Source organism: Carcharhinus amblyrhynchos, chromosome 1 (assembly GCF_965287045.1).
Source record: "Carcharhinus amblyrhynchos chromosome 1, sCarAmb.v2.hapA, whole genome shotgun sequence".
Taxonomy (NCBI): Eukaryota; Metazoa; Chordata; class Chondrichthyes; order Carcharhiniformes; family Carcharhinidae; genus Carcharhinus; species Carcharhinus amblyrhynchos.
This window is the reverse complement of record NC_137324.1, coordinates 147,196,887-147,210,752: the sequence shown is the minus strand read 5'-3', so window position 1 is coordinate 147,210,752 and position 13,866 is coordinate 147,196,887. Positions and strand designations below refer to the sequence as shown.

General features: G+C 40.5%; 1 protein-coding gene across 1 annotated transcript in view; it reads left to right on the top strand.

The window, feature by feature from the left end:
- The window catches only part of bbs7 (Bardet-Biedl syndrome 7), a 48,367-nt gene that overhangs the window by 19,801 nt on the left and 14,700 nt on the right, over nucleotides 1-13,866 (top strand). The window contains exons 10-12 of the mRNA XM_080193509.1: nucleotides 3,086-3,188; nucleotides 7,123-7,315; nucleotides 7,442-7,516. Coding sequence (XP_080049635.1) covers nucleotides 3,086-3,188; nucleotides 7,123-7,315; nucleotides 7,442-7,516 — 371 coding nt within the window. The remainder of the gene's footprint in view (nucleotides 1-3,085; nucleotides 3,189-7,122; nucleotides 7,316-7,441; nucleotides 7,517-13,866) is intronic.

The window sequence follows — 13,866 nt, the reverse complement described above, 5'->3', positions numbered from 1 at the left end:
CATTCTGTGTAAAAAAATCTGCCTTGTACAACTCTTAAACCTTGCCCCTCGCACCTTAAACCTATGCCCCCTAGTAATTGACTCTTCCGCTCTGGGAAAAAGCCACTCTGTCAATGCCTCTCATAATCTTGTAGACTTCTATCAGGTCTCCCCTCAACTTCCATCGCTCCAGTAAGAACAAACCAAGTTTCTCCAACCTCTCCTCATAGCTAATGCTAAGACAGGATTGTGATTTGTTATGATATCTCTAATGATGAAATAGTCTGCTGATACTCTGATTAAATCAGTGTATGAAGAATAGTCATGATATAATCATCAATTGTAGAGCTGCAATTTCAGATATCTCTTTGCCTAAAGAAATTGCCTAAGGAAATTGAGGAATAGTTTTTTTTTGGCTGTACAGGTTTTATTTGGATAGGCTTCTTCCTGATTAAAATTGTCAAGATGTTTGGCAATAATAGAAATTAAACTAGCAACTAATAATACCATAATTAAAAAGGCTAGAGTGTTTATATAACTCATCTTTTTTTGACACAAATATTAATTCGAAAATAAACTTTTGAAGTTTTAAATGATGAGAATATAAACAACAACAATATTCGTATAGTGTCTTTGTTGCAGTAAAACATACCAAGGTGCTTCACAGAATTGTAATCTGACAAAAATTTACATTGAACTAAAGGAGGAGAGGTGACTAAATTAGGACATGATTGACTATTCACTTGATCGTGCCCAGGGAAATGTGGAATTGGTGGTTAAGGAATGGAGCTTGTAGGGTTCAATATTTCTAATATTGTTTAAATGTAAACAATATTATTTTTGGCTCATGAAGAACTGGATGTTGAATAAAAAGTATGACAATATAGAGGCAGTGGATAGGTTGCAAGGAGATGATGAGGTAGAATAGAATCAGCGAGAGAGATCAGCATATATGTGAATCTTGACTTCCTAATGTCACCAAGTGGCAAAATGCAGATGAGAAGTATGAATGGGCCAAGGATCAATTCTTGTGAGACTCGAAAGATAATACTGTAGGGTGAGGAGAGAAACTATTGTAGGATATTTTGTAGCTACAAAGAATTGGAAAGAATGAAATCAGCAAGGACAGTACCAACTTAGCTTGAAAATGTAGGAAATATAAGAACATAAGAAATAGGAGCAGGAGTTGGCCATCTAGCCCTTCGAGCCTGCCCCGCCATTCAATAAGATCATGGCTGATCTGTCGTGGCTCAGTTCCACTTTCCTGCCCTCTCCCCATAACCCTTAATCCCCTCGCTTATCAAAAACCCATCAACCCGCGTATTAAAATATTTAGCGAGGCAGCCTCCACCACTTCAATGGGCAGAGAATTCCAGAGATTCACCACCCTTTGAGTGAAGAAGTTCCTCCTCAACTCCGTTCTAAACTGCCCCCCCTTTATCTTGAGGCTGTGCCCCCTAGTCCTACTGTCCTTTCTGAGCGGGAAGAGTCTCTCCACCTCTATCCTATCCATCCCATTCATCATCTTATATGTCTCAATGAGATCTCCCCTCATTCTTCTAAACTCTAACGAGTAGTTTTACCAAATGCTTTAAGTAGGTTCAGAATGATGTATCACATCACATATATCACAGTATAAGAGGATGTCTTTTATGACTTTGGTAAGGGCCATTTCAGCTTTATGCTAGGGTAAAATCTTTCTGTAGATGTTTAAGCATGGATAAGAAGGCAGTCATGCATTTCAAGTACTTTGGAGAGGAATTGGAAATTGAGTGTGCAATATTACTGTGATCGTGCAATTGATGTCTCTTTTCATGTTTAAGAATGCTTAGAAATTCAGCTTTATTCTACAGGTAGTCAGTATGTTTGGATAGAATATATCTCAGATGCTGGGAGAGTAGGATAATTACACATTTCAGCCTTGCAAGTGTTTATTTTAAGTAGTTAATGGATTTTTGTTTACTTAGGTTCCCCTGGATTTCTGATTAGAGTGATTTACATCCACGCAATGATGTGGTTTATATGCAGTCTGGACCTGTAGCAGAGTGAAAGAGGCTTTTGCAGATTAGAATTGTAGTTCTAGCTTGGAATTACTCTTTTTCTCTCTGAAAGCTTTAAGACTGTCTATACTCATTATAGCAAGTATACTTATGGTTGCTAACTGTATTTTAAATGGCATTTCAGTCTGTAAGAGGCATGTTGCTTATTTGGAATTGAAACAGTGATAAGTTAGAAATTAAAGTTGTTTCCTTTATATTTTTAAATATTGTTCTCAACTGTTGATAGTTAAGCTTCTTCATTTGTTTCATTTAAACTGTGTTATTAAATAAAATTTGTTCTACCATGAAAAATCTCTAATTTGTCAGTGAAATTACTCCTGGAGTGAACCATCCTATCTTCACATTTATGCCAAAATTGTCGGGGTGTAGTCTGGCACCCTAAGGTAGCTTGGGGTTCTGATTCTGCAACCTAATAATAGTTTAAATTGCAGAGGAACTGGAAGTGTGTTTTTGAGTAAGGGATGATAAAAGCTGATTTTAGGAAGTTGGAATAATTTACAATATCAGTTACCATGGTGAACGGGAAATGAAGGTGAGTGGTCAGCAGTTTAGTAAGAATAGAGTTGGAGGTGTGGGTCCCGGGGGAAAGATGGATTTGGTGAGGAAATGAGGAATAAATTAGAAAACTGTAAGTCTAAACTGAGGTGAGGAAACCTTAGAAGCTTGGTGGGCTAAATTCATCCTGAAGTAATGCATAATATCTGATTTGTATTGTTTCTTTTTAGTTCAGCATGTCCTTATTTGATCAAATGAAAAGGTAAAATTGACCAAAAGAAGTAGACCTATCTAACACCTCTGTGTATTACCTCTTGGAAGTCTGTTTTTTTTCAGATGAATTGTAGTTGCAGTACTGTAGCAACTATCTGCCAAATACACTTATAAAAAATGCTAGACTTTATAGTTTGAACTGAACTCTAGAATTCTTATCAGTGGCTATTTTATGTTTGATAAATCTGAGTTTGAGTTTGTTTGTGGATGTTTGCACCAGGATTATTATTTTAATAGCTAATGTTTGTTGTGTTGCTATTTATATGTTTGGTTCTTAGGCTGGGTGATGGGTCTAACAACGGAACCAATTCAGAGAGAAGCAGGGCCTTCTGATGATCTGAAGATAAACCATGAGATGCAGAATAAAATCATGAATATCAGGTCTGAAATTCTAGTACCATTTTTAATAAAAAAAAACTCTTGTGATGATACTGTGCCTTTAACAAATGCATTTATATCATGTTTCTTGTTTGGTATATTTAAAATTCAGCCCTGTTTTACATGCTGCAGATTTGTCTAGGCATCAGGCAGCTCACAATGCAGGCTAATGATTAATTTTAGGACAAAGAAAAGTACAACACAAGAACAGGCCCTTTAGTTAGGGATGTGTTTGTTTTAATTTGAATGAATGCTTTTTTGTTTATATGGTTATTCCCCTGATGTTTCAGAATAGGGTTTTGATTAGGTTGATTGACACAGCCATGTGCTTAAGGGGAGAAACTAAGCTTACAGTTAGTGCTGTGTTCTGAAAGACCACCCCCCCCTCTCTCTTTCTCTATCTTTGGCTCGCTCTCTGTATCTCTGGCTCTCTCTTTCTGTATCTCTGGCTCTCTCTTTCTGTATCTCTGGCTCGCTCTTTCTCTATCTCTGGCTCGCTCTTTCTCTATCTCTGGCTCGCTCTTTCTCTATCTCTGGCTCGCTCTTTCTCTATCTCTGGCTCGCTCTTTCTCTATCTCTGGCTCGCTCTTTCTCTATCTCTGGCTCGCTCTTTCTCTATCTCTGGCTCGCTCTTTCTCTATCTCTGGCTCGCTCTTTCTCTATCTCTGGCTCGCTCTTTCTCTATCTCTGGCTCGCTCTTTCTCTATCTCTGGCTCGCTCTTTATTTCTCTTTCTTTGGAGGCTGCTGTTTGGGACCTGCAATGAGAAATAGATCACTTTCTCTCTCTCTCTCTCTCTCTCTCTCTCTCCAGAGGTGTTCTGGAAAAATGAGGACTGGCAACCCAAGTACAAGCATGTTAAGCCTGTGTGTTGCTAACTGATTTTGAAAAGGAATTTAAGTTCATAAGAGGAATATTGCTTGAATTGGTGATTTGAAACTAATTGGGATAGGTTAGCAATTAAAAACTGCATCTTGTCATCTTTAAGTATTGTTGAATTGGTAAATGTTCAGATAATTCATTTTTTTATGGTTAAACTGTATCGTTAAGTTTGTTTTGATAAAACCTTCCTAGTGTGTCAATAGACCTGGAGTGAAACACCTTATCCTCACGGTAATGCCAAAATATAAAAAACGGTTAGCGTCTCGACTGGTTTCATAACATACTTTGGGATTTCCATTCTGTTACCCTAACACTCTACTCAATATGTTAAATATTAAAGATACAGGGTAAGTCAAATCTATACCACTGAAACATATTAAGATATGTCTTATGTGGCTCTACTGCTAATTCAGAAGCTTACTTGGCAGAAACTCAATCAGAATTGGAATGAATCATGTGTACTCACCTCACATCCAATTCTTCAATCTATGCTCCATTGAGCAAGAATCCTTTCCTGCAGCAGAACATGTACTATTCATCTTTATAATTTGATTGCTTTATTCCACCTAATATATTTATTCATATCCAGCTAATTTATTCCACCACCTGGAACTTCCCCATCAAGCCTCATTCTCCTAACTTGAAAATATAACACCATTCCTTCACTGTCACTGAGTCAAAATCCTGGAACTCTGTAACAGCACTGTGGTATACCTACACCACAGGGACTGTAGCGGTTCAAGAAGGCAACTCACCACTACCCTCAAGGGCAATTCCAGATGGGCAATGAATACTGGACTAGCCATCAAAGTCCACATCCCACAAATGTGTAAAAAATATTAAATTTCAGGTTTTCCTCAGTATCAGTGAAGCAGCTTGATAAATTTCTGTGAAATATTTTGTCAATTTCCTGCATTATTTTTTGTAGCTTGCAATGCCACTGGAGCTTATAGTTCTGGAACATCTTATGTAATTGACAATTCCATGTGAGTGTTTGGACATTGTATATCAGAAGACTACATGACCAAGGGATTCTTGGCCTCTGAGCCTGATTCTGTTGCAACTTGGGTACACATCTGTGTGTTTATCAATGAGGGCTGGTAAAATGGCAGTGGGAAGTGTCAATAGGGAAACCCAAATTCTTCCTTGCACCACGACATATTCTCTGAAGCCAGACTGACAGCAAGACAGCAATCTGGCAGCCAATTAATGGCCGCTTCCCCCATCCTCCACCATTTTACCAACATAGGAACCAACCTCCACCATTTTACCAACATAGGAACCAACCTCCATCCTTTCAGAAGATGCTAGGTATTTCGAAGCAGTCTCCCAATGGGTTCCTGAGGGGCGGAAGAGGGTGTCTTCTTTTATGGCTGCTCTTTAGCTCACAGCGGAGTACCCAGGCTGAAATGGTAGCCCAGGCAGATCTACCTAGCCTTAGCACATTAAAACAACGTGTATTTGATCCTCGAGAACACCAGAACACAGAAGAGTTTTCTCCTTTTCCCTGCAGCCTTGGCATTGGCCACCTCTATTGGTGGCATTGCTGAGCTGTCAGCCTTCTGATTGGGCTGGCAGCTCTTAGAGTTAGGCTGCTGTCCACAATTGGACAGCAGTCTCAGTGATAGCTTCTTAATTGGTTGCTGCTACTTAAAACCCATCCAGTATCACGCTGCCAAACCACATGGACTTTGGATCCTCTTTCAGTCACTGTGATGGGACTTCAGGCCTTCGGTCAATATTCTGGCCATTAGCTCTTTTTATCTCTAAAGATGCTACCTGTCTCTTGAGTGTTTCCATTATTTTCTGTTTTTTTTCCTTTTACAGCAATTTTTAGATTAGATATGGGTGGGGCCTTCAAGCTATAAACCAGTTTTGTGTAATGTTGAACAATGTTTTTATAATCATGCTTTTTCATCATTGAAATTGGGATTGAGATGGCAGTTTATTTTAAACCATTAGTGTACTAACGAACCTCAGTTACCCAGCCCATCAATTTTTTAAGGTATTAATGCAGTAGTGCTCATTTCTGTCACCTCTACAAGGTACAAGTGAAACATCAGAATTTGGTGGTATTGATGGCCATTCAGCCATTACATCTATGCTAGGGCTTCAATAATCCAAATCAAATAAATTTCTATTTGAAGTGTTTATCTAATTTTCCCTTAAAAATGCAATTATCTTTGTCACAAGGAATGGCTGAGACAAATAATTCCATGTTTCCAAAAATTTTTGTCCAGTGTTTTTTCCTAACTTATCTTTGTAGTAGTTTTAAATTGATACCCCCTTGTCACAGACTGTCCAAGCAGAAGAATCTTTCCCTTTTCGTGCTATCAAAACCCTTTTATAATTTACAATACCTTTACTAAACCTGGTCTTGGCTATCTCTGCTCGGATTAATAGCATCATGTAAACAACTAACCTCGATGAACTAAATAAAAGCAAATCTGAAAAGAGAAAATGCTGGAAAATCTCAGCAGGTCTGGCAGCATCTGTGAGGAGATAAAAGAGCTGACATTTCTGGTCTAGGTGACTCTTTGTCAAAGCTAGATAAGCCTTGAAGAACTGTTTGGAATGTTCCAGTTGGGAATCTACCCTCCATACTTTCTTTTCACGAACACTGTAAAATGTTTGTACTTTTGCCAAATTTGCTATGGTAATTTTCCAACTTAATTAATCTTGATGTTGATATTCTAGGTCATTAATCAATCCTGGTTTTTGACATAACAGTTTAGAATCACTTTGAACAATATGTTGCATGGTGGCATTTGTTCTTACGTTCTGAAACATGGCTTTATTCATATTCCAATGCTTAGTGATTTGACGATCTTCACATTTCAAACTGCCATTCTGGCTTTTGTTTAAATTCTATGCCATTGCTTTCTCAAATATAGCTAACTTTTAGAGATAGCTGGTAATGAGTAAACTGGAGCATTTGTAACTCTGATAATCAGATAACAGGATCTGTTATAGGTTTCAGTAGAAGTGTTCATTACTCCTTGCCCTCTCCTTGGTACGAAGTATGAAGTTGACTATAGGATTCTCTTCTTCACTAGGTTAGAGTTGGAGCAGTTACAGATGAAGGTGCTGCAAGAGCGTGAGAAATACCAGCAATCAGCACAGTCAAGTGGTACAGTTTCAGCAGTGCCGGTGTTTAGTGTGAATGATAAATTTACTCTGAATCGTGATGACGCAAGCTACAGTCTTATAGTGGAAGTGCAGACAGCTATTGACAATGTGTTACTCCAGGTAAAAGCAGCTGTGCAAAAATGTGAAAGACATTTTTGCTTCTGTATTCAAGTGTAAAGCTAAAATTCAGTTTCATTTTGGACACAACTTTTGAAACTTTTGCTCTATTTATTTGTTTCTGCATAGAGTGATGTTCCAATAGATCTACTGGATGTGGACAAAAATTCAGCAGTGGTCAGCTTCAGTGGGTGTGATGCGGAGGTAAGAAGCACAAATGGTTTTTTGACAAGTTACTATATTTGAAAAAAAAATTGAAGCTGATGGTAAATTATAATACTCGAAGAGTTTGTTTTCCTGTTGTCTCTGAATGCAGTCATTAGATCATGATTACATGCAATTTATTTCACTTTCATTTTGTATCATTTTGATTGTGGCTGAATGGTTCTTGTGAGAACCAGAGATGTTTAAAAGGAACCAAGTGGTGGTTTTAACATTTTGATCGGAATCCAATTCCTGATCCAGTAATGAAATTGTCTCATTACACAGCTCTGAATATGATATAGGTGATTCTCCCAAAAAAGTTCTAAGTGCTGAATTTGCAGGAAAAATATTGTAGGTAACGATTATTTTTTCAGTGGGAGTTCAAACGCAAATCTCCCACATTCTGTTCTCTGCAGGGGTCACAATCGTGATTATCATTAAAAGTACGAGGGGAAGAGCCTATTCACACCAGAGTCCGACAGTTCCGGGCCTCTGCGCACGCAAGCACGGTGGCTCCAAGCTGTCAGCCTGCAGTTTGCTGGCCAGCTTGATCACTGGCCAGCCTGGGACCCCTGCAGTGATGCCCCTCCAGCACACCCCCCCCCCCCCCCCCCCCATGGGCCGATCGCAGCTCCTGCAAGCATTCCCGGGCCAGCCCCAACCCCACCGCCCGTCTGTCCGTCCAGGTGCGCCCCCATCTCCAAATCCCCTCTCCCCTCCAAGCAGTGATGATCCCTCTAACCTGGCAGCCCCTCTCCCACCTAGAGGAGGCAGATGTCCCTTCCAAACGGGTGGCACATGCCCCCTCCCTGGCAGACTACTCCCCAACCCAAATCGCTAGCCTTCCTCCAGCCCTGATCAATCCAAATGGTAGACTAGCAACGGGACATCCCACCCCACCAATCACCCCCTCGACTCTGTCCTCAGCCAGCCCGTCCCATCCCCCACCCCAATAGGCCCACCCGCTTGGCACTACCCAATGCCCAGTGGGGGCAGTGCCAAGGTGCCCCATGGATATGGGCACTTTGCCTCTTGGGAAATGCCAGACAGCACAGACTGGCATTGCTAGGGTGTCATGATGTACTTCCAGTACTTCCCTGGAGCGAAGAAGCTACGACATCTTCTCTGGAGTCTCCAACATATCATTGATGAAGACGAACATCTCGCCAGGGCCATCCCCTTCAGACAACCACACAACCTCAAACAGACCATTGTTCACAGCAAACTACCCAGTCTTCAGGAGAACAGTGACCACAACACCACACAACCTTGCCACAGCAACCTCTGCAAGACATGCCGGATCGTTGACACGGATACCATCATCACACGTGAGAATACCATCCACCAGGTACACGGTAAATACTGTTGCAACTCGGCCAACATTGTCTACCTGATACGTTGCAAGAAAGGATGTCCCGAAGCATGGTACATTGGGGGGACCATGCAGACGCTACGACAACGGATGAATGAACATCGCTCGACAATCACCAGGCAAGACTGTTCCCTTCCTGTTGGCGAACACTTCAGTGGTCACGGGCATTCAGCCTCTGACCTTCGGATAAGCGTTCTCCAAGGCGGCCTTCACGACACACGACAGCGCAGAATCGCTGAGCAGAGACTGATAGCCAAGTTCCACACACATGAGGACGGTCTCAACAGGGATCTTGGGTTCATGTCGCACTATCTGTAACCCCCGTGACTTGCCTGGGTTTGCAAAACCTCACTCACTGTGCTGTCTGGAGACAATACACATCTCTTTAACCTGTGATCAGTGCTCCTTCCACACACATTGTCGGCCACTTTAGGACTTGAACAGCAGGTTAGGTGTAAAGATTCGCATTCTAATCAGTAATCTCTAAACTGTGCTTTATATGCTCTGTCCGAGGCCAGAACTCTCCATTCACCTGATGAAGAGGGAGTCCCCTCGAAAGCTTGTGAGTTTACTATCAAATAAATTGGTTGGATTAAAACCTGGTGTTGTCAGACTTTTTATTGCTAGGGTGCCCATGCCCAGGGGGCACTGCCCAATCCAGTATGGGCCCTGATTGGCTCCTCCTTCCCCCCCAGCGGGGTCTCCTGCTAGTTCCCCTCGTGGGGTGGAGATGCTATCAGTCCTGGAGAATCAGTCCCGGGCCCGATAATCGCATTCAAATTACATTAAAACCAGATTAAAATTACTTACCTGCTGTTCCTGCCAGTTTTCAGTGTGGTCCCAACCGCGCCGGATATCCGTTGCTGGGAGATGCTCATGCGCAAATCCCACGAATTGGCACATGTGCGAATCTCTTGGTCCGACCCGCCAAAAAATTAGCAGGTCAGAATTAGCTGGGAGAATCATCCTCCCATCATTTGTTGGCTGATCGAACTTTGCATCCGTGAAAGGTGCTGACTGTTGCTGATTCTAGAGAGGACACAATTGATCACTACTAAATGACACTTTAGGTTGAATTTTCATCTCCAGTTTGGGAAGTGAGAGTCAGGTTATTTCCTGACGTTGCATTCCTGGCTTTGGAAAGTCAGCCCATTTACCTGAAATTTTGGCCTCCAAGACTTGGGTGTGGGCTGGAGTTGGGGCTACTGTGGCCCAAGGCAGACTCAAGGCAGCATCAGAAATTGAGTATGATAAGGTTGGCAGGTTAAAAGTCTCGGCCTTTGTTTGCTGGAACGTTAGTCCAGTTCTATTCGCGGTTAATAGGCCCTGTAGACCTTGCCATGCTACATCCTCCACGTCTCCTCAATTCCCATGCACTCTCCCCAGTATCTCCCAACATTTATTTGGTACAAAACTCATGAACCATAATGATAGCACATAATAATAATAGTGAGTCTTTATTACAACACCATGAGCATTTTGATCAATCTCCCAAAAATCCTCTTGAAAAAAAATTGCTCCCCTTAAAAGCTTATGAAATAATAAATCATACCCATTGAAAAATACTTTTAATTCACGAATCTCTTCAACCTGTCCCAAATAAACACACAGATGCTGAAATAAATCAGAGAAAATAAACTTACTGCAAGCTCATCAAACTATTAGAGAAACAAAGCTAATGGTCCCCTTCAGAGTTGTGAATCCACGATTGAGTCTTAGAGCTGAGGCTTTCTGGAAGAACAGATGTCTGGCTATCTGTTCAGCCTGTTGATACATTTATGAAATGTAATCTCGTTATTAACACGTATCTGAGCTCCAAGAATTTCCAATGGAATGTTTACACAGCTCTGAAAGGACTGCTGGCTTTGTTTCATTGACTGTTTGCTGACTTCATAATAAGTTTATCTTTCTTTGAAGTGGTTTTTAAATGCCTGTTTGTTTATTTGGGCAAGATTAGGAGATAAATGGATTAAAGTATTTTTCATTGGGTGAATGAATACCTGTGTTTTTTTTATGTGTTTGTAAGAGGGGCAGTTTTTTTGGAGTGGATACTGAAAGGCAGTTTTTGTTATTTCATGATCATTTCAAAAACTTGCCAATGTTTTTATCCCATTAGGTAGGATTTTCCAGCCCTTGCTGCTAGCAAGATCTTCCGGTCCCGCCAAAGGCAACCTCCTTGCAATGGGTTCTCTGGGGGCGGGATGGGCAAGCCACACAAAATGCTGAATATGTTAGCAGGACGGGATGAATCTCCCAACTGCCAATGATGAGCTCTTCTGCTGCTACAAAACATACTGTTGGGGGTGGAGAGGGGCTGGAAATCCCACTCATTGGTTCTGCACCTAATGGATACTAGATGAGTGCTTCAGAGGCTCAAAAGATGTCAGGACATTAAGTTAATATGAAAATCAAGCTACAAAGTCTCCAAGGTCATCAATATCTGCTTGTCCATACTGTTGAATGCAGAAGAGAATTTTATCCACTGAATAAAATGCTCTATAATGCATCTAAACCATTACACATTACTAGTCAATTACATTGTCTCTTGCTGTTTAAGGACCAGTGACCAATTACTGGATTAATATTTACTCTAAGTCCTCACTTAAAGTTGTAGCTGTATTCCTGGAAATCATGGTTCCCAAAGGAATCATAATTAAAGCAAGAGGTAGGTTCCTGCGGATATTTCTCATCCGGAAAGAACAATGTACAAGTTGAAATACGTACCATAGAGTCGACAAGGCAAGATGCGGGGGGGGGGAGGAGTTGGCAAGGCTAGCAGTGGAAGGAAGAGGGACTGTGGCAGAGGTCCTATAAGTAGAAAAGGGCACTGAAAATAAAGGTTCTGAACTGGAAGAAATTAAATTTTGACAAGGTAAAGGATCGTGTTAACCTGGCAAAAAACCTAGATATATAGAAAACCATTTAAGATATCAACTGCAAAATCTTTAAGTATTTGATGGATCGAGCAGAAAATAAATATTTTCCATCAGGTAAAAAGGGGTGCATCAAAGAAAAAATGTTCCATGGTTAAGTAGAGAAACTAAAACTAAACTGAGACTTAAAGGGAGGCATATGATAAAATTAGGGCTAACAATGCTGCAAAAAAATGTATGAGGAATATAGAAGTTTAGTAGGGAGATAAAAAGAGATTGGAAAAGTTGAAAAGGAATATAACAGAGACAGTATATAATTGAGAAGGAAATTGTAAGGGTTTTTAAGGGCATGTAATGTAATAGTTACAGAGAGGATGTGACTGTTCAGGGCGTTAAGGAGTAAGTCTAATTATGGGAGATTAAAGATATGATAACAATATTGGCAATGTATGAGAAATTAGGATATCACCTCATTTAAGTAATCCGGGCATCAATTTTGGGTGTCCAGATCACGTCCAGACTTGAGTTGCTTAATGTCCCCTACTTTGAGCAGATGGCAGGTGAATACACTTATTTTTATTTGGTGTACTTGTCTCACACTTCTTTGTTAAACTTTTGATGAAGAACCATCAGGTCTTGCGGTCTTACCCTCAAACATGCTGCTATTTGTGCTGTTGTCCCAATTACTGGTAAAGCGTTGGACTCAGCTCATCTGTATTCTAGTCTAATTTGTAAGATTACTACTATTATTTTTCAGAAGAGACACAGATTTACGGCCCTTGCAATGTTTTCAATGATGCAGAAAGTGTCCATGTACATTTACAACAGCATGGTATGGAACCAGATCTAACTATAGGAAAGGAACTAGTTGTGATATAAAGTTATCAGAATCAGAAATGAATAAGTCATCAGACTCTGATGGCATGATTCCTAGATTGTTGGGCAAAAAAAGAGAGGAAACCCATTAGTGGTCTGGTGACAATTTTGCAATCATCTTTATCATGCAAATTATGCTGTTAGAATAGCAAATTCAAGAAGGAAAAAGAGTGTACCACGTTACTATAGACAATCGAATGACAATTGGAGGAAAACTCTGAATCCATAGTTTGAGATAAAATCTGAAAATTTGCTGACTGCACAAAAGGTAAAGGGTTTGACAAACAAGCTCCAGGCAAACATAGGTTAATGGAATGATGGTGGTTGACGGATGCAATTTACTATGAATCAGTGGGAGGTCATTTATTTTTTGGTGGAAAAAGTAATGAGTATATACAACACACAAATGGCAACACAGTTGAGGGGTAGAACTGCTAAGCAAATACATTGAATAAAAGTAGGTGTAATCACCAGCTATCTGGTCATGGTAATGCATATATAATGATCCAAATCTAGTTTGTGATTCAGTCACCAAAAATGTTACCTGGAAAGACACTGATCTGTATGGTTAGCACCGAAGTATTGAAGTATCTTAATTCTCTGTAAGTGCAAATGCTAGATAAAGCCACAAAAAGTGCAAGTCGCATCTTAATTTATATCAAAATATATCCAAAGGAAGGAAGCAATAAATGTGGCCTATCCAAAACATTGGATAGGCCACATTTAGAGCACTTTGGTTTATAATTTCTTTGACGTTGCTCCCCTGCTTCTCCATCATAAGTTCATTGAAAATGTTGTGGAAACCCCATTTGCATTACGTTCCCAGCAAAAAGCTTATAGTTTATTTATTAATGTCACAAATATGCTTACATTAACACTGCAATGAAGTTACTGTGAAGATCCCCTAGTCACCACACTCCAGTGCCTGGTTGGTTACACTGAGGGAGAATTTAGCATGGCCAATGCACCTACCCAGCACAGACTGTGGAGGAAACTGGAAGACGTGGAGGAAAGCCATGTAGACACTGGGAGAACATGCAGAATTCGCACAGACAATGACCCAAGCCAGGAATTGAACTCGGGTTCATGGCGTGCCACCGTGCAGTTCTGAGGAATTCCTAGGCCTGAGAGATTTTTGGGCTCCCTATTATAAAAAAGATATCAAAGTTACAGAGATCTTTAAAACTTACCTTCAGGATTATGGCAGAGATGGAGAAGTATAGGTAGGA